The 27,561-nt window shown below is 46.0% G+C and overlaps 1 protein-coding gene across 1 annotated transcript; it reads right to left on the bottom strand.

Moving 5' to 3' along the window:
* Nucleotides 1-803: 803 nt before the first annotated feature.
* LOC136330414 (activator of 90 kDa heat shock protein ATPase homolog 2-like) lies at nt 804-27,561 on the bottom strand. Its single transcript, XM_066267205.1, is given in 11 exon segments — nt 804-974; nt 976-983; nt 1,300-1,342; nt 1,883-1,995; nt 2,539-2,658; nt 3,336-3,407; nt 4,433-4,547; nt 6,612-6,697; nt 23,142-23,219; nt 23,222-23,325; nt 27,457-27,561. Coding segments are annotated over 11 exon segments (984 nt in total). The 5' UTR covers nt 27,537-27,561; the 3' UTR covers nt 804-809.

The raw sequence follows: 27,561 nt of genomic DNA, 5'->3' as shown, positions 1-27,561 counted from the left end.
GATTCTGTAAAGAATCCTCTTTAGCTGTGGCCTGGCAGTATATAAATGGTGCTTTATTTAACAGAATACCTGTGGAGGAAATAAAGCACACTTGATGTAAAAATGATTGTTTTATTTTTATTGACATGACTGATTGCTATTCTGTGCACTTAATTAAACTGATTGTGATGACTTTTCATTTGTTTACATACGTTGCTTCAGTCTTCTCAGGTGAAAGCAATGAGAAAACTGAATAGGGAGCACAGTTACCCATTATACTCTATTTCATTAGAAGTGTTGGTGGCAGTCCAAAAATTAACTTATTCCCATAGGCTTCAATCCTTTCCATCCCAAAATGCTTAACTGATACAGGGAGAAGCATAACAACACAACCAGCTCGCCCTCACTTCAGCATGCTTGAGTGCATCATGCCACTGTTGCACTAAGAGCTACCCACCTTGAAAACCCTGACTAAATAAAGGAATGATACCAGCATGCCACTTATTTTTGTCTTCCTGACCTAAAACTACAGTTGAAAGGAAGCTTGCCACAAGGACAAACTTCAACTATCTGTACTCAGGGATTCGATCTGTTCCCAGAAGAGTATCTAGGAGAGGTAAGGTTAAATACATCATTTCAGGTTGCTTGCTACTTCTAATTCAATGCAGATGTCTAATTGTAGTGAAGAGTCAAATGCTTTAAGTCTGTAAAAGTTCATGGATTTCATCCAGTATAAATTAAGAGCTTTGTTTTCTTTTGTAAAAGAAATAATAAGGAAGACATAAACATTTTTTCTGCTTACAAAAAGTAATACCCTTATAAAATCCAGTTCAGCCATTTAGAGTGATTAGCTGCAGTAAAACTTTTATTTCTTCAAAATGTTGCTTCTGCCAACAGTATTTCATGTTCTCTTCTTTACAGATTGGAACTCCTTTACCATCCAATTGTAATTCAGTTTGCCCTGGAGTAGGCACAAAATTCAGTACGACTGTTGTGGAAGTGTTCTGGAAGAAAAATAAACATCATGAAGAGAAAAATTTGTAAGTACTAGCACCTGCTTCTCATAGGAGGAAAAACAGCTTGAATGTTTTTGGACTCTTGTAACAAAAGGTACAAATAGCCTGACCTGTGGTGGCGCAGTGGATAAAGCGTCGACCTGGAAATGCTGAGGTCGCCGGTTCAAAACCCTGGGCTTGCCTGGTCAAGGCACATATGGGAGTTGATGCTTCCAGCTCCTCCCCTCTTCTCTCTCTCTGTCTCTCCCTCTCCTCTCTAAAATGAATAAATAAATAAAAATTTAAAAAGGTACGAATAACATACCTTCTGGCCAGTTCCTACATCTCCATTTCATGACGATCTTTTGTTAACTGAAAACAAAGAGGAAACTCTGAGAACATCTTTAAAATGTTCCTACTGTACTATACAGAAAGCCATCAAAGCCTTTTATTAAGACTCCTATGTACTAAAAGTAATCAGTGCACAACATATAGTCCCATCTTACAGCTTGCATACCAGCACCACTGAGAAGTCATTGTCCCTAGCGCCATCAAGAACAGAAGTACAGTGACATGGGAACCAGAACAGAGCTGGTGTCAAGGGTGAGGCAGCTCTGGCCTTGCAGACCCTAGTGATTTAGGTGGCAGGAGGCTGAACGTTCTACACCAAGAGTTGGGAGAATTATACTTGTTTCTTCTAAAGTCAAGCATTTGCACAAATACTGTGAAACCAAGGCTTAAACTTTTCTCATTATATATAATATTTTTATTTGCTCTATATCCAACTATATTGCTCAAGTTTCTGTGAGCTTAGAAGAAAACCCAAAACAAGTTAAAAACATTATTAATTTAAAAAGCAGTATTAGAGAGAAGAGTTGGGCCCCAGCTTGCTTTTCTTTAGTCAAAATGTTGCTTACCAGTTCTACGTATTCACCAGTGATGTTCCCATCAAACATTTGGAACTTCCCACAATTTTCAGCTTCTAATATAGCAAGAGTTTTAGAAAATTTTTGTATCAACTAACCAAGAAAAACATAGCACAACATATCATACTATCAACTTTTTAATGTAAAATATTAACAACAATTACTGTGGTTTGAGGGGTTTTTTTTGTGTCCTGACTACATAACTTGTAAGCTTTTTCTTTCTCATTCTCTTTTGCAGAGGGAGAAAACTAAATTAATGTATCCCCTAATTCAGGGGTCTCAAACTCGCGGCCCGCTGAACAATTTTGTGCGGCCTGCAGACTAATCCACGAAGTTCAAAATATTTTGGATAAAATTAAGTAAGCCTAGGGGCCTACTTGTAGTTTTCATTTCTCTAGCATCCTAGCTAGATATTAGCTTAGTTAACAGCAGTTGTGATGCAAACTACAGTTTCTGGTCGTTTTGTGACACTGAGTAAACTGCATGTACGATTGTGCTTGTTGTACTGATTTTTTTTTGTTTTCAACTGCATGAGAAAAGTGTTGCGTAACAGTTGCCTTTTGTAGACCTAGTGCGGCCCGCCGAACGGCTGTGATCTTGCTCTGCGGCCCACATGCTGAGTTGAGTTTGAGACCCCTGTTTTAGAGTGAAGATACTGTACAGCTGCTCTACAGCTGTGTCAAACAGTTCCGTCATATGCAGCGCCACCATGGGAATCCTCACACCCAGTGGCGCCTGAGTCTTGAGAAGAGGTTCCCAAGGATAATTAGCATGCCAAGAAATAAAACTGCTTATATCTAAAACACCAGTCTTAATAAAACACCAGAATGTCCCAAATTCCATGCTACCCATTTCAGAAACATGAAAATAGCATGAAAAGGCTTTTTAGCACCACCAGTCCTAGCCTTTATTTTGGAAAAGAGTGCTCTTTAGTGCTGTTCTACTCCCCAAATCCTACCTGGACATGTATATATGGCCCCAAAGGTCACAAAAATAAGCAGATGAAGGAGATATAACAGCACATGAGGACAAAGTATCAATTCTCCACCATTAGACTCTTAAGAACAGGATCTAAAACATCCCAATCCAAAAATTTAAAGAGAAGGTTGCTCCATTGTGGTAGGTGAACTTCAAAGTCACCTGGTTTTGTAATCTGTTGTCTACCAAAGACCAGTGCCTTTAGAAGAGTCTGGAATGAAATTCAACATTTATCCCACAGAAAGGTGTTTATACATTTCCTTCCATCTGGGATGAAAGTCTCAACATTTCCCCCCAAAAATGGCAAAGGATGTAAGTGGGGATTTACTGACCCTTCTCACTAGCCTTTACAGTCCATCGTTAAAAGGCTGTTGAGAGTTCTGAAGAATTCCCCCTAAGCACTTCCTTTCCCCTTCCCTACATATTGGCCACCAGAGCTCATACCTGCAAGGTTTGAGCTGTTTCCCTTTAAAAGTCAATTCCTGGGTTGGTGTAGCTTTCGTTGGTAAGATCATTCCCACTGTAAATTCTACAAAGTGACATGGGACATAGTTCTAATAAGGAACATTTTCTTTTCAGCACAAAGAGGCAGAAAACCCAAAACAGCATATAAGAAAATAAAAACTGATACTTACAAAAAATACTAAATCATTTTGTGAATTTCAAGACCATTCCACATTTTTATAAATAAAACTAAACATGAGTTACACAGCAACAGATGCCTTTTATTTTTTTCAAATGCCTCACTTTTTATCTAGTTCTTGATAAAATTGCAAAAATTTTACATATTCTTTTCCAAAAAGCTCAGTTTTATACAACTACTAGCTTTATGGCCTTCAATCCACTGTCAAAACCAGACATTTTCCCATTGCTTCACCACAGCCTCACACAGCTTGGCCTCATGGTATTCAAGCCTGTGGGCCAGCCACATGTGTGTGGTCTCATGGGAAAAGTGACAATCTCAAACCCACATGCCAAGACCATAGACACAGCAGAATCCAAAGATGATGTGCAGATGTACAGGCCCTGTTGGCCGTTTTGCCTGTCAAGTAACTTGTCTAATTTAGGGAGAAAACAATAACCTCATTTCCACAAGACATAGGGGTTCTCTAGGTAAATCTCAACTATATCTGTACTACTTACAGTCACATTCATTCATTCACTCATCAGAGATTTATTAAGCACCTACTATGTGCCAGGCATTGTGCTAGATGGAGATACAGCAGTGAACAAGACACACCTTCCATCCCCCCATGAAGCTTATGCACTAGCAGGAAAGACAGTAAGTAATTATACAAATAACTGATTAAATCATCATTTCAGAATACTAACAATTCTGTAGGCAAACTGGTTCACACTGCACAATACTGATATTCACTAATTATGACTTTACTCATAACCAGCTCTCATAACCAGACTACAATTTATCCTGCAGCATAAAGAGTTGTTTCTGGAGCCTTAGCAGCCTAACCTGGGAATGCAAACCACAATGCAGAGCATAACTTGGGTAAATAGAAAAGGGACCCCCAACTTCACAAGGGATGCCTTCTTTACCCGTCTTAAGTGCCTTCAGGTAGTCTCCAAGGGCCTCCCTGACCTTGGCGGTGCCTGCAGTTTTCATAAGGTCCTTCAATATATCCCCATCTCCTTTCTTTTTACTCACGTTCACCTACAAATCAGAAAAATACAAACCTAAGAAAACTCTGGTTTGATGTATTCTTACAACATTGGGACATGTGGGTGAGAGAACTGACTCGGAGGGAAGGGGAAGAAGTGGCTATAAAAGAAATGTGGCGCAGTGGATAAAGCGTCGGACTGGGATGCGGAGGACCCAGGTTCAAGACCCCGAGGTCACCAGCTTGAGCATGGGTTCATCTGGTTTGAGCAAGGCTCACCAGCTTGAACCCAAGGTTGCTGGCTCAAGTAAGGGGTCACTCGGTCTGCTGTAGGCCCCCCCCCCCCCCCGTCAAGGCACATGAGAAATCAATCAATGAACAACTAAGGAACAGCAATGAAGAACTGATGTTTCTCATCTCTCTCCCTTCCTGTCTGTCCCTCTCTCTGACTATCTCTGCCACACACACACACACACAAAGAAATGTGACTGGATTCTTACTATAGTTGGAGAAGATAAGGGTTTTTTTAATCAAGGCTCCATTGACTGGGTGGGCCAAATCTTTACTGGCCTACTTAAAATGTGAGCCCCTTAATTTGCATACAAGATGTTATATGTATTACATTGTTGATAGAGCCCATGGCTTTTATCGGTCTAGAGATGTGCTGTCCAAGTAGGGTAGCCACTAGCTGCATGTGGCTATTGAGCACTCGAAATATGGCTGGTCTGATTTGAGATGTGTATAAGTTTAAAGTAATACAGACTTGGAAGACTTAGCACAAAAATATATAAAAACAATCTAATAATTTTGATATTAATATGTTAAAATGGTACCTATTATATACTGGGTTAAATAAAAATATTAAAGTTAATTTCACCTGTTTCTTTTAACTTTTTTAACATGCTACTAGAAAATCTTAAATTCTATATGTGGCTTGCATCATGTTTCTCCTGAACAGCGCTGGTCTAGAACCCCAAAGCCAGTATAATTAGGAGAAATAAGTTCCCACATAACGTGGCCTTTAAGCACAGTTTTGGCAGGGAAGAGAGCTGGAAAGGGAGAGGAAAAAGAAAAGGGACGGAAGGTGAGGGGAGACAGAGAGGAGCCGTCAAAATGCTCTGGGGATGCCTCTGTAGTAGTCTCAGAATGAAGAGGTGTTGGTTAAAAATCATTTAATGTCCCTGTGCTTCAGTTGACCTGGACCTGTCTCAGGTCCCACCTAAAGAGTTGGTTCTATAATGTTCCAAGGACAATCTAAAAAGGCCAGTTTAACATGCTGATGACAAAACTTCTCAGCTGATGAGACTGCCTATAGGAAAGTGAAATCACAGACCCTGAGTACAGCAACTGCATGTCTGAATGCCACTTTTCTGGCATTTTATAACCTTTAATAAAAGCAAGTCGTAGACATGCTGCTTACTATGATTTAGGTTTTATATCTTTGAAAGCCTTCACACTGAATAATTTCACAAATCAAAAAAGACCTTCTGTGAACTATTTGGTTTGGAAAATATAGCTGCTCTACAAATGGTTGCTCCCCCAGACCAAACTTTCAGCTTACAGAAGGCACTGAGTGAACACCAAGGTCAGGAGTCACACAGGCTCCATCTCCCAGAAGACCTAGGAGAGCCAATCAAAAGCAATACATACTAACTAGTTTATGAAAAAACATACGATTTAACCAAGGGAGGTCACAGCTAAAAGCTGAGAATAGTCACCATTAAAGAGAAACAGCAAAGATGCAGGGGAAGAGAAACAAAATCCTCACGAAACTGCATGCTGCCTGAGAAAACTACAGCATATCCACTGTCACATTCATCTGATAACATCCCTGAAAGATGAATAACCCCACTGCACAGATGAGGAGGCCACAAAGGGTGCGGCCGTCTGTCCAGGCCCCACACCTGGTCCGTGGGATAATCTAGGGCTTCTCGGCATACTCTTCCCTGTACCACTGCACTGCAGTCCTCGTGCTGCCCCCAGAGTGGGCAGTCCTCAGCGAACGAGCCCTCCACAATTCAAAACTACAGCACAGGAATCAGTCTGATGAACAGTTTTCCAAATCCTCAACATCCATAGCAGAAGCTTGATTAAAAGAAAAAAATCCGATACTTCACCTCAGTGTCATCTACTTCATTTTCTTCAGAAAGGTGGAGTATTTCGATCAATCCCTTGTGCTTCGCACCAGATTCTTTAATTATACCTAAAATGACCAAAATGGGTTCTTCCATTATAAAGTTAACAACTGGTTTATGCAAAACTCCCCTGTGTAACTGAGTAGTCCACCCTCCTCAGATGGTGCCACTACAGCTGGTGACAAGGCAGGCTCAAGATTTATCACCACACAGGTACCAAAATTGACCCTGTTCTCCTGGCCCACATTACAGGTAAGCAGCCAAGAACAGTGCGGGCAGAACCTGGCCAGTGAATGTGCACACAGAATGAGGGGCAGGGGGAAACATGGGGTTGGAGTAAATGATTCTGTAACCAATGTTTCTTTTCAAAGCAGGATGAAGGGGCACCTTGAGGAGGAGTCACAGAAGAGATCGAAGAACAGACAATGAGTTTTGATCATGGAGTGAGGGGAGGGAGGTTATGGCTCAGGGAAGGTCTATGTGGAGTCCATGCAGCTGGGTTTTTCCAACACCAGAATGTTGATTTCATTGACAACATCAAGATGGCAAAATAGGTTTATTCCTGAGTCCAGAGCCCCTCACAAATAACTAACTACCAGCTATCCATAGACAATACGCCACTGTGAAAACCCCAGAGTGTGGCTGAAACACCCTCCTGGATGGCGGAGAAGGACGGCACTAGGCTAAGAGGAGTCGTAACATTCTGTCCAACTCTCTCCCCCAGGCCAGCATAGAGCCGCACTGAGAGGGTCCCACTGTGGTTTTCCTAGTGGGAAAAAAGAGCACAAGGTGGACGTCCAGGTCTCCCAGAATCGTGGAATGTTTCCTGGGAGGCTGCTGCGTGGGACTTGCCTCATGGGGACCACTGGGAATCTGAGGAGCAGGGAGCTGGGCTTTCAGCAACCAGTGCTAAAATCTTTTTTGGCCCTGGCCAGTTGGTTCAGTGGTAGAGCATCTGCCTGGTGTGTAGATGTCCTGGGTTCAATTCCCAGTCAGGGCACACAGGAGAAGCACCCATCTGCTTCTCCACCCCTCCAATTTTTGCTTCTCTCTCTCTCTCTCTCTTCTCCTGCAGTCATGGCTTGATTGGAGCAAGTTTTGCCCCTGTTGCTGAGAAGGGCTCCATGGCCTCCACCTGAGGCACTAAGAAGAACTCAGTTGCTGAGCAATGGAGCAAAGCCCTAGCGGGCTTGCTGGCTGCATCCCTGTCAGGGCACATGTGGGAGTATTTCTCTACCTCCCCTCCTCTCACTGAAAAAAAAGGTTTTTTTTTAAATTTTCCAATTACAGTTTATATTCAATATTGTTTTGTATTAGTTTCAGGTGTGCAGCAGAGTGGTTAGACAACTATATACTTTTCAGCACTCCAATCCTGGTGGACCACATTCCTGCCTGCAGTAGTGCATGAGTAGAGACCCCAGTCACTGACAGCCCACCTGACCTGTCCAGGGACCTTGTTGAGCAATTCCGCCTGATTTGGGTCCCCAGTCAATGAGTCAAAGCCAGCTGTGGAGCTCATTCTACTGCCCCGCCCATGCAGGGAAGCAAATGTGCAGCCCTCCTCAACTACTGAGCATAGTTTCTAATCCCAACCATCCAGGAAGTCTGCCCAGGGAACCTGGGAAGCCATGGAACCTATCCTACAGCCCCACTCAGGCAAGGAGCCAAACCAGCAGCCCTGTCCAACTGTTTAGCATAGTCTCTGGCCCCGCATAACTAGAGAGCTGGGACAGGGACCTTAAGCAGCCTCAGAGCCCAGCCTACAGCCTAATCCCAATGCAAAACAGAGTTTGAGGCCTCATCCAGACAGGAAGCCCAGACAGTGACCCCACCCAACTGCAGAGCAGGGTCTCTAGCCCCACCCAACTGCTGGAGGCACCTCCTGATTGAGAGCCCAGCTAGTAACTTTGCTCAATAGTGGAGCATAGCCTAACCCTACCTCATCACAAAAGCAAGCCAGCAGACCTGGGAGGCATAATCTGTGTGCCCACCGGATTACAGAGCACAGCCTGAGGCCAGGTCCAACCGCAAAGCCCTGTCTGCATAAGAATTTAGCCAATGGCACCATCTGGTCAGGGAACACAATGAGACCCCGCCCACTCAGGAGCAATTGTGGAGCCCAGCCCACAGACCTCCCCAAACACAGAGTCCAACCAGTGGCACAGTAACACAGCCAGTGACCCCACCTTACTAGAAGTAACTGGAGAGCCTAGCTAGTGGTCAACATGACCATAGAACACAGCTAGCAGCTCTGCCAAGTCAAGGTGCCCATCTGGTGGCCCTGCCTGAACTTGGAGCTCAGCTATCAGCAACCAACTCCCTAAACGAAAAGCCCATGCAATAGCCTCACCCAACAAAAGACCCTAACAAACCCCACCAGACCATGGACACCACTGACTCGCTGGCCCAGTACCCATGCTGAGCAGAATGATGATGGTCTTCTGCTGAAACCTGAGTCTGGAAGAGGAGACCACTTATTTATAAGTGTAGCTGCCAATGCAAGGAATCGAGGCTCGTAAGAATCAAGTAATCATGACAACACCAAAGGAAATGACTTTGGAGAAATGGAGATCTATAAACTATGTGACCAGGAATTCAGAGTAAACTTCTTTAAGAAGCTTAGTGAACTACAAGAACACACAGGGAACTAACTCGTTAGGAAAACAATGCATGAAGAAAATGAGAAGTTGACCAAGAAAAGAGAAACCATTAAGAATAGCCTAACTTGTGGTGGTGCAGTGGATAAAGCATCAACCTGGAATGCTGAGGTCACCGGTTCAAAACCCTGGGCTTGCCTGGTCAAGGCACATTTGGGAGTTGATGCTTCCTGCTCCTCTCTTTTCTCTCTCTCTCTTTCTCGCTCTCCCTCTGTCTCTTCTCTCTCTCTCTCTCTCTCTCTCTCTAAAAATGAATAAATAAAATCTAAAACAATAAGTTTAAAAAAATAAATAATAAATGTAAAAAAACCAGAAATCCTAAAGCTGTAGAATACAATGACTGAACCCAATATTTAAAATAGAATTTCAACAGCTAACTTAAGCAAGTATAAGAATTAGTGAACTAGGAAATAAGTTATTTAAAATTATCTAAAGGAACAAAAAGAAAAAAGATGAATAGGTAAAGAAAGCCTACAGGACTTGTGGGATGCTATCAAAAGAAACAATGGGAATTTCAGAGGAGAAGAGACTTACTTAAAGCAATAATAGTCAAAAACTTCCCAAACCTGGTAAGAGAAATGAACATCCAGATTCATGAGGCCCAAAAGACCCCCCAAATAGGTTGAACCTAAAAAGGGCTATACCAAGACACATTTAATTAAGTTGTCAAAAGTCATACAAGGGTAATGCAACAAAAAGCTGACAGACCAGGAGTCAGACTAAATATTCAAAATACTGAAAGAAAAGACTGTTGGGGCTTCTGGTCAAGATGGCAGCGTAGCCAAACGCAGTATTCAAATCCTCCCACAACCACATCAAAATTACCACTAAACTACAGAACACCCCATCCAGAACCACCAGAAAACTAGTGGAATGGAAGTCCCACAACTAGGGAATTAAAGAAGAGGGACATTGAGACTGGTAGGAGGGAGACAGACTCGGAACAGACTGGCCCCACACCCATGTGTGGCAGATAAAAATCAGGAGGAATCTCTCGGCTTTGGAGGCCCCTCCCCCTGCCCTTGAGGAGCAAAGAGCCCCAGCTCAGGCCCCCCAGCCCAGGGTTCCAGTGCCAGGAAAATAAGTCCCCATAACTTCTGACAGTAGAAGCCAAGAGGGACTGTGGCTGAGTGACACAGAGGGCTGCTGGAGCTCCAGACAGGGCCAGCACTCAGACTCAACTTGCTTTGAGCTCCAGTGCTGGAGCAGCAGCTCAAAAGACACCAGGGACATATGGGGAGGAGGTAAATTCTCCAACATCCAGGTGAGAGTTGGAGGGGCGGCTTTCTATAAGACAGAAGTGATGGCAGAGGTCACCCCCCAACAGAGCTGGCGGCACCATATCAAAGTCTCCATCAACCCAGCTCATATAGTTACAGAAAAGTCATGGAAATGTAAAGTATAGCATAGGGAATCTAGTCAATAATATTCTAATTACTTTGTATGGTGTCTGATGGGTACGAGATTTATCAGAATGATCACTTGGTAACTTATATAATGTTTAATCACTGGATTGTACACCTGAAACTATTGTATGTCAACTAAGTAATTGAAAGATAAAAACTTATTTAAAGTCCAAAAATGAATACTGTCAAGCAGGAATACCAAAGCCAGCAGAGCTGTCCTTCAGAAATGAGGGCAAGACAAACAGAAGCTTGAAATGTTCACCACCACTGAACCTGCCTATAAGAAATGCTAAAGGGCCTTCTTCAAGCTGAAATAAAAGGATGTTAATTAGCATCATAAATACATACAAATATGTAAAACTCACTCATAATTATAAATATATAGTCAAAGTCAGATTATCTAATATTGCAATGGTGGTGAATAATTCACTTACAACTCTAATAGTTAAATATCAAATGTATTTAAAATAACCGTAACCGGCCCTGGCCAGTTGGCTCATTGGTAAGAGCATTGGCCTGGCATGTGGATATCCCAGGTTCAATTCCAGGTCAGGGGACATAGGAGAAGCGACCATCTGCTTCTCTACCCCGCCCCCTTCATACCTTTTCTCTCTCTCTTTCTTTCTCTTTGCCTCCCACAGCCATGACTCAAATGGTTCAAGCAAAGCTGGCCCCAGGCGCTGAGGATGGCTCCATGGCCTCACCTCAGGCGCTAAAATAGCTTGGTTGCCAAGCAATGGAGCAGTGACAGCAAAAGGGCAGAACATTGCCTGTTAAGAGGCTTGCTGGGTGGATCTTGGTAGGGCACATGTGGGAATCTGTCTCTGCCTCCCCACCTCTCACTTAATAAATAAATAAATTAATTAATTAATTTTTAAAAACTCCATAACTTATATGCATACTAACCTATGGTTATTTCTTTTTCTTTTTTGTATTTTTTCTGAAGCTGGAAACGGGGAGGCAGTCAGACAGACTCCCGCATATGCCCGGCTGGGATCAACTCGGCACGCCCACCAGGGGGCGATGCTCTGCCCATCCGGGGCGTTGCTCTGTCGCGACCAGAGCCACTCCAGCGCCTGGGGCAGAGGCCAAGGAGCCATCCCCAGCGCCCGGACCATCTTTTGCTCCAATGGAGCCTCGGCTGCAGGAGGGGAAGAGAGAGACAGAGAGGAAGGAGAGGGGAAGGAGTGGAGAAGCAGATGGGCGCTTCTCCTGTGTGCCCTGGCCGGGAATCGAACCCGGGACTTCCGCACGCCAGGTTAACGCTCTACCACTGAGCTAACCGGCCAGGGCCCCTAAGGGTTTTTTTTTCCCCTTTTGTATTTTTCTGAAGCTGGAAACGGGGAGAGACAGTCAGACAGACTCCCGCATGCGCCCGACTGGGATCCACCCGGCACGCCCACCAGGGAGCGATGCTCTGCCCCTCCAGGCGTCGCTCCGCCACGACCAGAGCCACTCCAGCGCCTGGGGTAGAGGCCAAGGAGCCATCCCCAGTGCCCGGGCCATCTTTGCTCCAATGGAGCATCGGCTGCGGGAGGGGAAGAGAGAGACAGAGAGGAAGGAGAGGGGGCGGGGTGGAGAAGCAGATGGGCGCTTCTCCTGTGTGCCCTGGCCGGGAATCGAACCCAGGACTTCTGTATGCCAGGCCAACGCTCTACCACTGAGCCAACCGGCCAGGGCTATGGTTATTTTTAATACTGTTTTTTTAGGTGGGAGGAGGGGAGAGAGTGAGGCAGACCCCTCATGTGCCCCAACCAGGATCCACACAGCAACCTCGTCTGGGGCCAATACTCAAGTACTGAACTATTTTTAGCACCTGAGGCTGCCATACTCCAATGGAGCTATCCTTAGTGCCCAGGACTATGCTTGAACCAATTGAGAGCCACTGGCTGTGAGAGAGGGAAGAGGGAGAGAAGGAGTGGGGAAGAAGCAGATGGTTGCTTCTCCTGTGTGCCCTGACTGGAGATAGAACTTGGGATGTCTATATGCCAGGCTGATGCTCTAACCACTGTACTACCAGCCTGGGCCTATTTTTAACATTTTAAAAGATTTAAAGTAAATTATAAGCCTGACCACGTGGTGGCACAGTGGATAGAGCAACCAACTGGGACATAGAGGACCCAGGTTCAAAATCCCAAGGTTTCCAGCTTGGGTGTGGGCTCATCCGGCTTGAGGATGGGCTCACCAGCTTGAGGGGTTGCTGGCTTGAGCATGGGATCATAGACATGACCCCATGGCCACTGGCTTGAGCCCAAAGGTTGCTGGCTTGAAGCCCAAGGTTTCTGGCTTGAGCAAGAGGTTACTCACTCTGCTTAGGCACCCCCACCACCTCCATCAAGGCACATATGAGAAAGCAATCACTGAACAACTAAGGAGCTGCAATGAAGAATTGATGCTTCTCATCTCTTTCCCTTCCTGTCTGTCTATCCCTATCTGTCCCTCTCTCTGACTCACTCTCTGTCAAAAAAAAAAAAAAATTATAACATAAATTATATCTGTTAAAATACACTAAAGTGAATTCTAACATTTAAAGTAAGTTGTGCCCTGGCTGGTTGGCTCAGTGGTAGAGCATCTTCCCAGCGTGTAGATGTCCTGGGTTTGATTCCCAGTCAGGGCACACAGGAGAAGCACATCTGCTTCTCTACCCCTCCCCCTCTCACTTCTATCTCTCTCTCTCTCTTCTACTCTCCTCCTGCAGCCATAGCTCAATTAGAGCGAGTTGGCCCTGGGCACTGAGGATGGCTCCATAGCCTCTACCTCAGGCACTAAAAAATGGCTTTGTTTGCAAGCCCAAGATGGGCAAAGCATCGCCCCCTAGTGTGCTTGCCGGGAGGATCCCAGTTGGGGTGCATGCAGGAATCTGTCTCTGCCTTCCCTCCTCTCACTAAAAAGTAAAATAAAAATTAAATAAAGTAAGTTGTAACATCAATAAACTAAAATATGAGAAAGAAAAGTATAATTTTTTTTAAAGAGAGACACAAAATGGGAGAGAGAGGGAGGAGAGAGATGAGAAGCATCAACTCATAGTTGCTTCACTTTAATTGTTTATTGATTGCTTTCTCATATGTGCCTTGACTGGGAGGCTCAAGCTGAGCCAGTGGCCCTTGTTCAAGCCAGTGACCTTGGGCTCAAGCCAGCGACCTTGGACTTCAGGCCGGTGACCTTTGGGCTCTAGCCAGAAACTATGAGATCATGTTGATGATCCGGCACTCAAATCAGCAACCCTATTCTCAAGCCAATGAGCCTGCACTCTAGTCAATGACCTCAGGATTAAATTCTCCAACAAAAGACATATCATGGCTGAATGGATTAAAAAATACCAAGATCCAACAATATGTTGTCTGTAAGAGGCTCACTTTAGCTTTAAGGACATACTTGAACTAAGAATGAAAGGATAGAAAAGATATTTCAAACAAATATTAACAAAACTAAAAGGAGAAATAAATATCAATACAATAATAATTAGGGACTTTACTACCCAACTCTTAACAAAGGATTTGAGCAACACTGTATAATAAATGGATCCAACAGACATATAAAGTACGGTCTATCAAATAGCAACAGAATACACATTCTTTTTTTTTTTTTTTTTTCTGAAGCTGGAAACAGGGAGGCAGTCAGACAGACTCCCGCATGTGCCCGACCGGGATCCACCCGGCACGCCCACCAGGGGGCGATGCTCTGCCCATCCGGGGCGTCGCTCTGTCGCGACCAGAGCCACTCTAGCGCCTGGGGCAGAGGCCAAGGAGCCATCCCCAGTGCCCGGGCCATCTTTTGCTCCAATGGAGCCTCGGCTGTGGGAGGGGAAGAGAGAGAAGAGAGGAAGGAAAAGGGGAGGGGTGGAGAAGCAGATGGGCGCCTCTCCTGTGTGCCCTGGCCGGGAATTGAACCCAGAACTTCCGCACGCCAGGCCAACACTCTACCACTGAGCAAACCGGCCAGGGCAGAATACACATTCTTATCAAGCACCCATGGAATATTTTCTAGGATAAATCATGTTAGGCCACAAAACAAGTCTCAACAAGTTAAAAAAGATAGAGATAATAACTATCTTTCCAACCACAATGGTATGAAACTAGAAATCAACAATAGGAGGAAAGCTGGAAAATTCACCAACGGCTCAAAGAAATCAAAAGGAAATTTTTATTTTTTGTATTTTTCTGAAGTGAGAAGCTGAGAGGCAGTGAGACAGACTGCCGCACATGCCCAACCAGGATCCACCCAGCATGCCCAGCAGGGGGCGATGCTCTGCCCATCTGGGGTGTGGTTGGTTGAAACCAGAGCCATTTTTTAGCACCTGAGGCAGAGGCCATGGAGCCATCCTCAGAGCCCAGGACAACTTTGCTCCAATGGAGCCTTGGCTGCGGGAGGGGAAGAGAGAGACAGAGAGGAAGGAGAGGGGGAGAGGTGGAAAAGCAGATGGGCACTTCTCCTGTGTGCCCTGGCCGGGAATCGAACCCGGGACTCCCACACGCTGTCTGACGCTCTACCATTGAGCCAACCGGCTAGGGCTTAAAAGGAAATTTAAAAAAAAATACCTCGGCCCTGGCACACAGGAGAGGCACCCATCTGCTTCTCCACCCCTCCCCCTCTCCTTCCTCTCTGTCTCTCTCTTCCCCTCCCGCAGCCAAGGCTCCATTGGAGCAAAGTTTGCCCGGGCGCTGAGGATGGCTCCATGGCCTCTGCCTCAGGCGCTAGAATGGCTCTGGTTGCAATAGAGCAGCGCCCCAGATTGGCAGAGCATCACCCCCTGGTGGGCATGCCGGGTGGATCCCGGTCGGGTGCATGCAGGAGTCTGTCTGACTGCCTCCCGATTCCAACTTCAGAAAAATACAAAAACAAACAAACAAAAAAACCTCAAGACAAATGAAAATGGAAACACAATACAGTAAAACTTAGAGAATGCAGCAAAAGCAATTCTAAGAGGGAAGTTTGTAGCAATGAATGCATACATCAAGAAAAAAATGAAGGCCCCGGCTGGCTCAGCAGTAGAGCATTGGCCTGGTGTGTGGATGTCTCAGGTTCAATTCTCAGTCAGGGCACACAGGAGAAGTGCCCATCTGCTTCTCCACCTCTCCTCCTCTCAATTCTCTCTCTCTCTCTTTCTCTCTCTCTCTCTCCTTCTCTCTCTCCTCCCCTCCTGCAGCCAAGGCTTGATTAGAGCAAGTTAGTCCTAGATGCTGAGGATGGTTCAAAGGCCTCTGCCTCAGCGCTAAAAAATGGCTCTGGTTTCAACCGACAACGCTCCAGATGGGCAGAGCATCGCCCCCTAGTGGGCTTGCCAGGATCTCAGGGCGCATGAGGAGTCTCTCTCTGCCGACCCTCCTCTCACTAAAAAAAAAAAAAATTAAAAGAAAAAAGGAAGATTTCAAATAAAAAACCTAACTTTATTCCTCAAGGAACTAGAAATATAAGAACAAGCAAGCCCACAGTTTGCACAGAAAAAGAAAATAAAAAGCAATTTACAGAGATTCAATGCAATCCCTATCAAAATTCAAATGAGATTTTTTACAGAAGTAGCACAAACAATCATAAAATATGTATGGAACTTCAAAAGACCCCAAAGAGCCAAAGAAGTCTTGAGAAAGACCAAAGCTGGAGACATCACACTTCCTGATGTTAAACTACCATATTTTTTGCTCCATAAGACTCACCTGACCATAAGACACACCTAGGGTTTTAAAGAGGAAAATAAGAAAAAAAATATTCTGAACCAAATGATGTGTTAAAATATTTAATAAAATACCGTATTTTTTGCTCCATAAGACGCACAGGCATTTCCCCCTCCACTTGTGGGGGGGAGTGCATCTTATGGAGCAAAAAATACGGTATATTACAAGCTATAGTAATAAAAACAGTACAGTATTGCCTGGCCTGTGGTGGCGCAGTGGATAGAGCACCAACCTGGAACACTGAGTTCGCCCGTTCGAAACTGGGCTTGCCTGGTCAAGGCACATATGACAAGCAACCAACAAACAGCTAGAGTAAAACAACTACCTCTTGTTTGCCACCCCCTCCTCTCTCTCTGTAAAATCAATAAATAAAGTCTTAAATAAACACAGTATGTTATTGGTCTAAAAACAGACAGACCGGTCAGTGGAATAGAGAGCCCAGAAATAAAACCATGCACATAAGGCCAATTATCCTACAACAGAAGAGTATATAGTAGGGAGAGTTTCTTCAATAATAGGGACAACTGAGCAATGAAAACAAAAGAAACTGGATCACTATCTTCTACCATATACAAAAGTTAACTGAACATGAAATAAAGATATGAAGATAAGACCTGAAACCACAAAACTCCTAGAAGAAAACACAGGCAATAAATTCATTTATTTTGACAGGGGGCAATGGGGAGAGAGAAGCATCATTCATTGTTCCACTCAGTTGTGTACCCATCGATTGCTTCTCATACATGCTCTGAGGCTTGAACCAGTGCCGACAGGATCTAGCCAGCAACCCCAGATGGAGTCAGTGACCGTGGCACTCTGGGACAATGCTCTATCCACTGCGCCACTGGCCAGGGCAGCAATGAGCTCTTTGACATGGGGCTTGGCAGTTATTTTGGAATTTGACATCAAAAGCAAAGGCAACAAAAGCAAAACTAAACAAGTGGGAACACAGCAAACTAAAAAGCTTCTGCCAGCAAAAGAAACCATCAACAAAATGAAAGGACAACCCAACCTACAGAATAGGAAAAAATATCTGTAAGTCTTATCTGATAAGAAGTTCATGTCCAAAAATACATAAGAAACTCTTACAATAGCAAAAAAAAAAAAAAAAAAAAGCCTGTTTAAAAATGGTCAAAAAAACCTAAACAGACATTTACTGTATTTTTCACTCCACAAGATGCACTTCCCCCCCCAAAAAAAATAGAGGGGAAAATGCCTGTGCATCTTACGGAGTGAAAAAGACGGTATTTTATTAAATATTTTAACACACCATTTGGTTCAGAATATTTTTTTTTCTTATTTTCCTCCTTAAAACCCTGGGTGCGTCTTATGATCAGATGTGTCTTATGGAGCAAAAAATATGGTAGGTAAAGAAGATATTCAAATGATAGCCAACAGGTACATGTTTTAACATCACTAATCCTCAGGCAAAGTAAATCAAAACCACAATGAGATATCACCTCATACCTGTTAGAATGGCTGCTGTCAAAAAAAGAACAAGTGTTAGCAAGGATGTGGACAAAAGGGAACCCTTGTGCACTGCTGGTGGGAATGCAGACTGGTGCACCACAGTAAAAAATAAAATGAAGTTTCCTCAAAATATTAAAAATAGAACTACCATATAACCCAGCAGTTCCACTTCTGGGTTTATATCCAAAGGATATGAAATCACTATCTTAAAGAGATAGCTGCACCCCAGGTTTACTGAAGCATTATATACAATAGCCAAGACATGGAAACAACATTAAGGGTCCATCGATGGATGAATGGATAAAGAAAATGAGATGCGCGTGCACACACACACACACTGAAACATTATTTAGCCATAAAAAAGGAAGTCCTGCTATTTGCATCAACAGAGATGAACCTTAAGGGCATTATGCTACATGAAATAAGTCAGAGAAGAACAAATACTGTATGACCTCATTTATACATGTAATGTAGAAAAATCAAACTCAGAAAGAGGGAGAGAGTGGACTGGTGGTTGTCAGGGGGTGGGGAATGAAGATGGTCAAAGGACACAAAGGTACAAACTTCCAGAATAAGTTCTGGGGATGTAATGTACAGCAGGGTGACCAAAGTTAACAATAATGTACTACAGTGTGTCCGTAAAGTCATGGTGCACTTTTGACTGGTCACAGGAAAGCAACAAAAGACAATAGAAATGTGAAATCTGGGCCCTGACCGGTTGGCTCAGTGGTAGAGCATCGGCCTGGTGTGCAGGAGCCCCGGTTTGATTCCTGGCCAGGGCACACAGGGGAAGCGCCCATCTGCTTCTCCACCCTTCCCCCTCTCCTTCCTCTCTGTCTCTCTCTTCCCCTCCTGCAGCCAAGGCTCCATTGGAGCAAAGTTGGCCTGGGTGCTGAGGATGGCTCCATGGCCTCTGCCTCAGGCTCTAGAATGGCCCTGGTTGCAATAGAGCAACGCCCCAGATGGGCAGAGCATCGCCCCCTGGTGGGCATGCCGGGTGGATCCCGGTCGGGCACATGCAGGAGTCTGTCTGCCTCCCCGTTTCCAACTTCAGAAAAATACAAAAAAAAAAAAAAAAAAAGGAAAGAAAGAAATGTGAAATCTGCACCAAATAAAAGGAAAACCCTCCCAGTTTCTGTAGGATGATGTGGCAGCATGTGCGCATGCGCAGATGATGAGGTAACACTGTGTATACAGTGGAGCAGCCCACGGCCATGCCAGTCGAGATGTGGACGGTACAGAGGAAAGTTCAGTGTGTTCTATGGCTCGCTAAATTCGAATCCGTGACCAAAGTGCAACGTGAATATCAGCGCATTTATAATGAAGCGCCATGACATTAATCACTTAATACAGAGAATGATAGACGTTATTCACTCTGTTACACCAGACGTCCTTACCCGCGTGTGGCAAGAACTTCACTATCATTTGGATGTATGTAGGGCAACAAATGGAGCCCACATCGAACTGCACTGAATAGGTATGAAACTGGGAGAGTTTTCCTTTTATTTGGTGCAGATTTCACATTTCTATTGTCTTTTGTTGCTTTCCTGTGACTGGTCAAAAGTGCACCATGACTTTACGAACACACTGTATATATTTGAAAGCTGCTAAGACAGTAAAACTTAAAAGTTCTCAACATACATATAAAAAGTGTATAACCTTGTGAAGTGATGGATGTGTTTAACCCTATGTGGTAATCATTTCACAGTTTATACATAAATCAAAGCATCCCATCGTACACCTTAAACTCATACACTGTTGCAAGTCAATTATACTTCAGTAAAGCTGGGTGGGGATTAGATTAAAAACTTAATTAAAAAAAAAGAAAACACAAGACCAGAGTGTTGCCTCCTCCACAGCAGGCCTCACTTGCCACCTCTGGGACTCACTGCTAGAGGGGATGCACCAGGGTCAGGGCAAGCCCTGTTCAGCCTGCCCTCTGGCTGCTGCCTGGGAGTGGCTGGGTCTTATTCTGCAAAGAAGCTGGTTGTTACCTTGAGCTAAGGCAGATGGAAAGAACACAGGCCATGAGAGCTTCCTGTGGACCCTCAGAGCCCTGTCTTGGCAAAGAGGGGGTGGGAGGACCACCTGGTGTAAGGAGCCACGCCTTGCTGTGCTCTACCCAGCAGCAGCCACTGAAGGAGTAGCTGACAGAAACAGAAGGTTCCCAGGCAGGAGTGGGACTACTTCTGATGCTGACTGACAGTCTCTCTGGGCTCAGGCCTGGCTTGAGCTAACGAGGTGGTCACCAGGGCAGAGGCTCAAGGACAGTTTACTGGGTGGCTCTCTAACCCAAACTCTCAAGAAAGAAGCTGACTGTGGGAAGATGGAATAGATGAAACATATTGACAAAATATGGATAATAGAAAGCAGAAGAGTTGAAATGGCTTAACGGAGAGGAGAAAGCTGAAACCTAGTGCCTTAAAGTGATCCCACCAATAAAAATAAAACACTTGCAAATCAGAAGTCCTGGACAGTCTCAGAACTTGGAGGCATCCCTCAAGGTACGGAGTGGACTGCAATCAGGAAGACTGCCTGCGAGCGAGATCCCCATATCATTTTCCCCAAAAGAAAGGTTTATAAGTTGGGCACCAGCCAAAGTTTTTTGAAATCATGGGAAGAGTAAAGGTGGGCACACTGAATGGTGAGAATTCCCTTAGCCCCTTCTGGTCACATTCCTCACACTGGCAACCCAACTCACATCTTCCGGCAGAAGGTCTGACACTGGCTGGCCTCAAGGCAACAGCTACAGGTGCAGATATTGAAATGACCTTCTAATCAAATTTACAAGGGTTGGAACAGGGGAAGTGTGTGAGTACCATGGGGCAGAAGTGATTTTAACAGAATTATATCATCTTCTTCCAAAGTAAAAAGTCAGTAGTCTCTTTAAAAAGAAAAGAGAAAAATAGAGCAGTTCAAGTGTGTTATTTACAAATATGGATATCTTGAGTACTATCAAAGACAATAGAAAGAAAGAGAAAAAAAAAGAAAGAGGCTGACTCCAACCTGACCTGTGGGGGCTCAGTGAACAGAGCACCGACCTGGAATGCTGAGGTTGCTGGTTCAAAACCCCGGACTTGCCCTGTCAAGGCACATACAAGGAACAACTACTATAAATTGATGCTTCCTGCTCCTTCCGTTCCCCCTTTGAAGAAGAAGAAGCTGACTCCCAGGCTAAGGCTAAGCTTTAACACAGTACAATCTTCTCAGATCAGATTTCTCCCTCTCTCCCCCTCCCCTCTTCCTTTCCCCTTGGTCTTCACATCCATGGTGATTTCAACAAGTATTTACTGAGCACAGACTGTCTACCCAGCCAGGAGCTAGGCACCACAGGAGAAATTTCTTCATTCAACAAACACAACATTCCTGACAATGATCTGGGCCTGAAATAAAACCAATCAATTCCTGATCAAAAGACCCCAAACAACCAAATGACCAGTAACTCGTGAGCAGATGAACAAAACATGCTATACCTATACAAAAGAATATCATTCAACCATAAAAAAGAAGGAGCCATGCTACATACAACAGGAATAAACTTTGATAACACTACATTAGATGAAAAACAATCACAAAGACCACATACAGCCTGACCTGTGGTGGCACAGTGGATGAAGCATCGACCTGGAACGCTGAGGTCACCAGTTCTAAACCTCCAGGCTTGCTTGGTCAAGATACACATGAGGCCTGACCGGGCGGTGGCGCAGTGGATAGAGAGTCGGACTGGGATGTGAAAGACCCAGGTTCGAGACCGCGAGGTCACCAGCTTGAGCGCAGGCTCATCTGGTTTGAGCAAAAGCTCACCAGCTTGGACCCAAGGTCGCTGGCTTGAGCAAGGGGTTACTGGGTCTGCTGAAGACCTGCAGTCAAGGCACAAAGCAATCAATGAACAACTAAGGTGTTGCAACATGCAAAGAAAAACTCATAATTGATGCTTCTCATCTCTCCATTCCTGTCTGTCTGTCCCTGTCTGTCCCTCTCTCTGACTCTCTCTCTCTGTAAAAAAAAAACAAAAAACAAAAAACAAAAAAAGATACACAAGAAGCAACTATGAGTTAATGCTTTCTGCTTGTCCCCTCCCCTTCCCCTCCCTCTCTCTCACTCTCCTCTCTCAAATCAGTAAATAAAATCGTAAAACATACACACACATTCTGTATGATTCCATTAATATGAAATGTCTACAAGAGGCAAATCCAGAGATGGAAAATAGATTAGTGGTTGCAGAGTGGTTGGAGCAATGACTGCTAATGGGGACAGGGTTTCGGGGGAGTGATGGAAATTTTCTAAACTGATTGTAGTGATAGCTGCACAACTCTGAATGTACGGAACACCACTGGATGGTACGCAGGTGGGAGAACTATAGGGTATGTGAATTATATCTCAATAAAGCTGACACTTTTTTTAATCCCTGCCTTGAATTGGGAGAGGGGGTGGTGGGAACCAGAACAACCAACAAAATATTTCAGTAACCATATAGAGTACACCAAGTATCAACACTTTGGGGTAAGAAGAGCAGGGAAGGGGGGCAGTACAAGGATGACATCTGCCATTTTTACAGGATGAAGACCGGAAGGGCCCGCCCACCAGCAGACAGCTATCTTGGGGAAGAGTGCCCCAGGCAGCAGCTTCAGGAAATTCTAGCACTCCCAGGGGCCTGGCAGACAGGGGTCCAGCTGAAAGCAAAGACTATAAGCAGCTCTGAGTGCTGAGAGAAAGGAAAGCCCCCAGTTTGTCAGACAAGGACCTCCATGTGTGGGAAGCTGTATCTGGAACTACAAACACCAATTCAGGGGCCAGTCAGTGCAGGCTCCACAGCAGTTCTAAAAATATCTGCCAAATGGCTCAGTGGTAGAGCGTCGGCCTGGCGTGCAGAAGTCCTGGGTTCGATTCCCGGCCAGGGCACACAGGAGAAGCACCCATCTGCTTCTCCACCCCTCCCCCTCTCCTTCCTCTCTGTCTCTCTCTTCCCCTCCCGCAGCCGCAGCCGAGGCTCCATTGGAGCAAAGATGGCCCGGGGGCTGGGGATGGCTCCTTGGCCTCTGCCCCAGGCACTAGAGTGGCTCTGGTCACGACAGAGTGAAGCCCCGGAGGGGCAGAGCATCACCCCCTGGTGGGCAGAGCATCACCCCTGGTGGGCGTGCCGGTGGATCCCGGTCAGGCGCATGCGGGAGTCTGTCTGTCTCTCCCTGTTTCCAGCTTCAGAAAAATACAAAAAAAAAAAAAAAATCTGCCAAATGAGTGAATAATGAATAAACAGAGTCTGCCCCCAGGCTGCCCCAAGCCCTGCCTGATCTCTGAGCCCGTTACCTTTCCAGCCCAGTTTGATGTTCCACTCATAGAAGAAAATCAGCTTCCCTTTGCAGCTGCTGCAGGAAGCCTCGCCTCCACCTGCTTCAGCTCACTGATCTGGCAGCGACCGGCCTCATTCTCCACGATGACGCCCACCAGGAACTTATGGAAGGTGGACCAGTTGGTGGCATCCCGCTCTGTCCTGCCAAGGAACAGAAAAAGAAAGCCAAGACTGGAAGGCCCAGGTGGTATCACCTGCTTAGCCAAGATTCCTCTCAAGAAGTCTTGAGAGAACTGCTACTCTCAGACTTACAAACATGCCTCTCAAACCAACTCTATTAAACGGGAATGGCCCTACACTTTCTGGCTCCGCAGTGCCTCTACTGTCTGCCCAAATCCAATGTAGACCCGCCTCGGCCACCAGCATGACATCCGGCATAGTGGGCAGGATTCGGATCAGATTGGTATAGAGCCACCAACCCCCTTGAAGGTTGGGCTAGACTTTCCACCATGAAGGTATCACCCTTCCCAGTGGCTCTCCTGTTAGGGGCCATGGGCTGGGTGTCTTTTACAGCCCTGCGAGCAGAAACTGAAAGCTCTCTGCGAGAGGATGCACGAGGTCAAAAGCTCCAGGATGAACACTGACAGCAGCAGAAACTGTAACAGTTGCTGGAGAAGGAGCCCAACCATTTTTGAGAGCTGCAGTGTGAGATGCAGGCTGAACACTAACAGCACCTGGAACTGGAATGGCTGCTGGAGAAGGAATCACAGATTCAAAAGCTTTCATTTACCCTAGAAGCTGAACATTGGCAGCAATAGTTGTTAGAGAAACAACCGAGGGTTAAAGAGCTCGAGCCTCAGCTGCAGGCTGAGAGCCAGCAGCCACAAGAGCTGAAGAGGTTGCTGAAGAAGGAGCTGGATCCGTGCCGGCAAGGTGGCTCTGAGTTGGTGGTAATAGTCATCTCCAACTCTTCTGAGAAGGGGGAGGTTTGGGATGAAACTGCTGTCTGCAACTCAGACCCCAGCCAGTGGTTGCCCAGAAGGTAAAAACCCAACAGCCAAGAGCACCTCAGGGGCAGGTACAACCCCCTCTGCAGGTGGTGGAGCACCCTGGGGTCTGACCCTACACCCAGACAGAGCTGATGGAGTTGGGGGCAAAATTCAGGCAGAAACCCACTGAGCCCCTGGCAGCCTGGTTGATGAGGTTGTGGGACATAGGGGATGGATGGCATCATGCTCTCTGGAACAGAGATGGGAAGATTAGCCATCATTACCACTCACTCCTCCTTGAGGCAGCATCTTCAGAACTGCCATGACAACTCAGGAAACTATAGCCTATTATAATGGGTGATGGCTGCCATACGGGCAGTCTGGCAGAATGCTGGGGACACTGAGTCAATGGCAGTCATATACTGAGCTGCAGCAGGTCCTCCAGGAACTGGGTATGAAGAATGCTGCTTTCAACCTGAGGTCTAGGGGCCAGATAAGGAAGTGTTTACAGAAAGGATGAGGGACCTTATTCTCTGTAGCACCCCATTAGCCCTTTCTGGGTCACTAGTGGCCATCTTGAGCTCCTATGTGGGGCAGCCCATCAACACGGTTACAGTAGCAGATTTGGGGTGGGGGGTGGTGGAAGCAGCATGAAATGTGCAGGCTGCTGCCCATGCTGCCCCCCCCCCCCAATTAACAAGAGAAACAGGCCTGTAAAGATTACCTGAACAGAGATGTAGGTAGATTTGATTGTGGCTGGTGCAGATAGGGAGAAATTAGATGGCAGGTCCTGTTAGAGTTGGCAGTAGCTTAAGTGGGAGCAGAGGTTCCAGCCACTGCAAAAGTGGGAGAAGCAGGCGGCCCCAGCAACTGCCAAGAAAATGGCTGGTGTTTGGGTTGCATGGTTGCAGGATTACTTGTTGGAGACAACTTGTGGAGAGGAGGATCCCCAAGACCTGCTGTTCCAGTTTGAATAGGGGGAAGGCCTAGAGGCCCATCTAATGAAGACAAGTGGGGGGCCAGAAGCCCCATGTGAAATTGGCAATCCACTGGTCTCCTAATGTGCAGCAGTTGTTGGCATTAGAAGATACCAGGTGCTTCTTTGCTACAACAGCAGCTGAGAGAACGGGCAAGGCGGCACAGGTTTTGAAGGTGTTGGACCCCACCAAGCCCTGTGAGCTTGCTGATGGGTTTGGATGGAGCTTGTGGCAATAGACAGAATGCTTATGAAAAGGTGCTGAGGTCTGATATCAAAGGGCTGGGTGGCTAATTGCCTATAGTGGACCTTTACCTTGGTAATTTGTACAGATAGCTGAGCTGTCATTTATCATGAACTGATCACTGGGCGGTGTAACAGACTCTTGGACTGTGACCAGAGGGGGGCACCAGCTCCCTTGCTTGATGGACACACTGCTTGTGGACAGTACTACAACACACCTTGATGGGGGGGGGGGCTGTGGCACCTGTGGAGGCCCTCTTGCACCGGGAAGCTGCTCCCATCCAGTTGCAGAGACACACGAAGGATACTTTATGGTTTCAATGGGCATAGCCCTGGATTATACAGGGCCACCCATCTACTGTGGGGTAGAGGGCTAGAGGTGGGCCTCCAGTTAACTCCCTAGTCAGAGTGCCCAGGGAGACATTATGAAGGATACCTCTGTAATTGCCATTTTTGGTATAGCTTACGCCTTTGTAATTTGGTTGCTGAAATCTGTACTGTTTCTGATTATGTAATGTCCTCACTCCTTGCACAGGGACCATTGCATAGATTGTGAGGTGAGCAACCCTAAAGGGGTGGATTGTTGGGAAAACAGCTATATTTGGCTTGCTCACTTGTACTTTGCCTGATTAGTGCATGAGCACATGGCAGCACCACATGTGTATAGTCTGTGTAAGGATACAGGTGCTTGCCCTCCAGGTGGATTGCAGATTGTCTGCCTGCCACTGAGAGGGGCCACCTGCTGCTGTGAGAAACAGTCTCCCCCTGCTGGTTTGCTTGTCCACCATTGCAAGACTCTAATAAGTGGGAATGGCTCAAAGCTTTCTAGCTCTGCAGTTCCTTTACCCTCTGCCCGAATCCAATGTGGACCAGCCTGGCCTTGATAGCATCATAGTGATAACAACTGAAATAATTCTAATCATAACAACACAAATTACCAAGTGTGTTCACATGTATTATTTCATGCAATCTCCCTGAATAAGGTTCCCATTTTAGGGAGCAGACATGAGCTGCGAGAAGTTCACGATGTGTCCATGGTGACAGGGCTAGGGAAGGAGAGGTCAGCTCCTCCCAGTCCCCAGCCAGAGCTCCCCCAGGAAATGTTCCCGTCTCAGACAGAGGACTTTGCTCGGCTCTGGACCTGCCTCAGCGTCACCTTGATGGCCTTGAGGTACCATAGCACTCACAGGAGCCCCACAGAGAGCATCACTTCCTGAAGCTCTGGAGGAGAGAGGGAGGCAGAAGTAAAACAGTGTTCCAGGTAAGGTACAAAAAAGATGGGTAACTTGTTCAAACTCCTGGAAGGCAGGGCTCACACCAGAGGCCCACCAAGTTAGATGCAGAGTTGAGATTCAAATTCCTGTTCTTTCCACTAAGCCGCCAATTGTCAACCAGTGTGCCGAAACATGCATCATCTGAGTTTTAGTCAGGGACACTGACCTCTTTTCCCTTAGATTGTCAAATTAAAAAAAAAAAAAAAAAAAAAAAAGATAATAGCCAACACACTAGTCATGGTGTGGATGAATAAAAATTATACCTATATTTTTTGTCATATCAGCAAAAATACACTTTTTTGGTGTGCCGCAGAATTTTAGAAATTAGTTTATGTGTGCCATGAGATGAAAAAGGTTGAAAATCCCTGCCTTTGCACAAACCAAAACACACCCATGTTCCCCCACATACACTTTCTAGCTTCATTTTAAGTTCCAGAAACATCAAGAGGCTCAGGTGCGGGAGGGGTAAAGAAAAGGAAGCACTTAATTAAGAGTACAGACTGTCAAAGTTGAAGAGGTAAAACAAAAGCTATTCTGGGAGCTCAACCCAACTTTCAAAAGGAGGAAACGAGTCCCAGAAGCAGCGCACTTAGGACTCAGGTCCCCAGACTCAGAGGGCTCTCCCAGCCCAGAGGCTACAGACAGCTAGAGAGCCGCCCTTGAAGCGCTGGGGGAGGGGACAGGAACCCTCTGCACCTGTGCAAGCCCCGGCCCCTCGGAGGCGCCCTGAGACCCTGCGTCCCCCCCCCCTCCACCGCCCCAGTGCTCGCAGAGGGGCCCCACCGGCCCGCCCGGGGCTCCGAAGGAAGGAGGCCCGGCCGCCGCAGCCCCGCCCCCCGCCTGGCCGCACCAGTGCCAGTTGTTCACGTTGGTCCCGTCCTCCCGCTCCTCCACGATCCAGCGCGGGTCCCCCTGGCCCCACTCAGCCATGTCTGCGCTGGCGGCGCGCCCTCGG

The sequence above is a fragment of the Saccopteryx bilineata genome, chromosome 3 (genome assembly GCF_036850765.1).
Source record: "Saccopteryx bilineata isolate mSacBil1 chromosome 3, mSacBil1_pri_phased_curated, whole genome shotgun sequence".
Lineage (NCBI taxonomy): Eukaryota > Metazoa > Chordata > Mammalia > Chiroptera > Emballonuridae > Saccopteryx > Saccopteryx bilineata.
The sequence above is the reverse complement of the archived record's forward strand: the minus strand, read 5'-3'. Positions and strand labels throughout refer to the sequence as shown.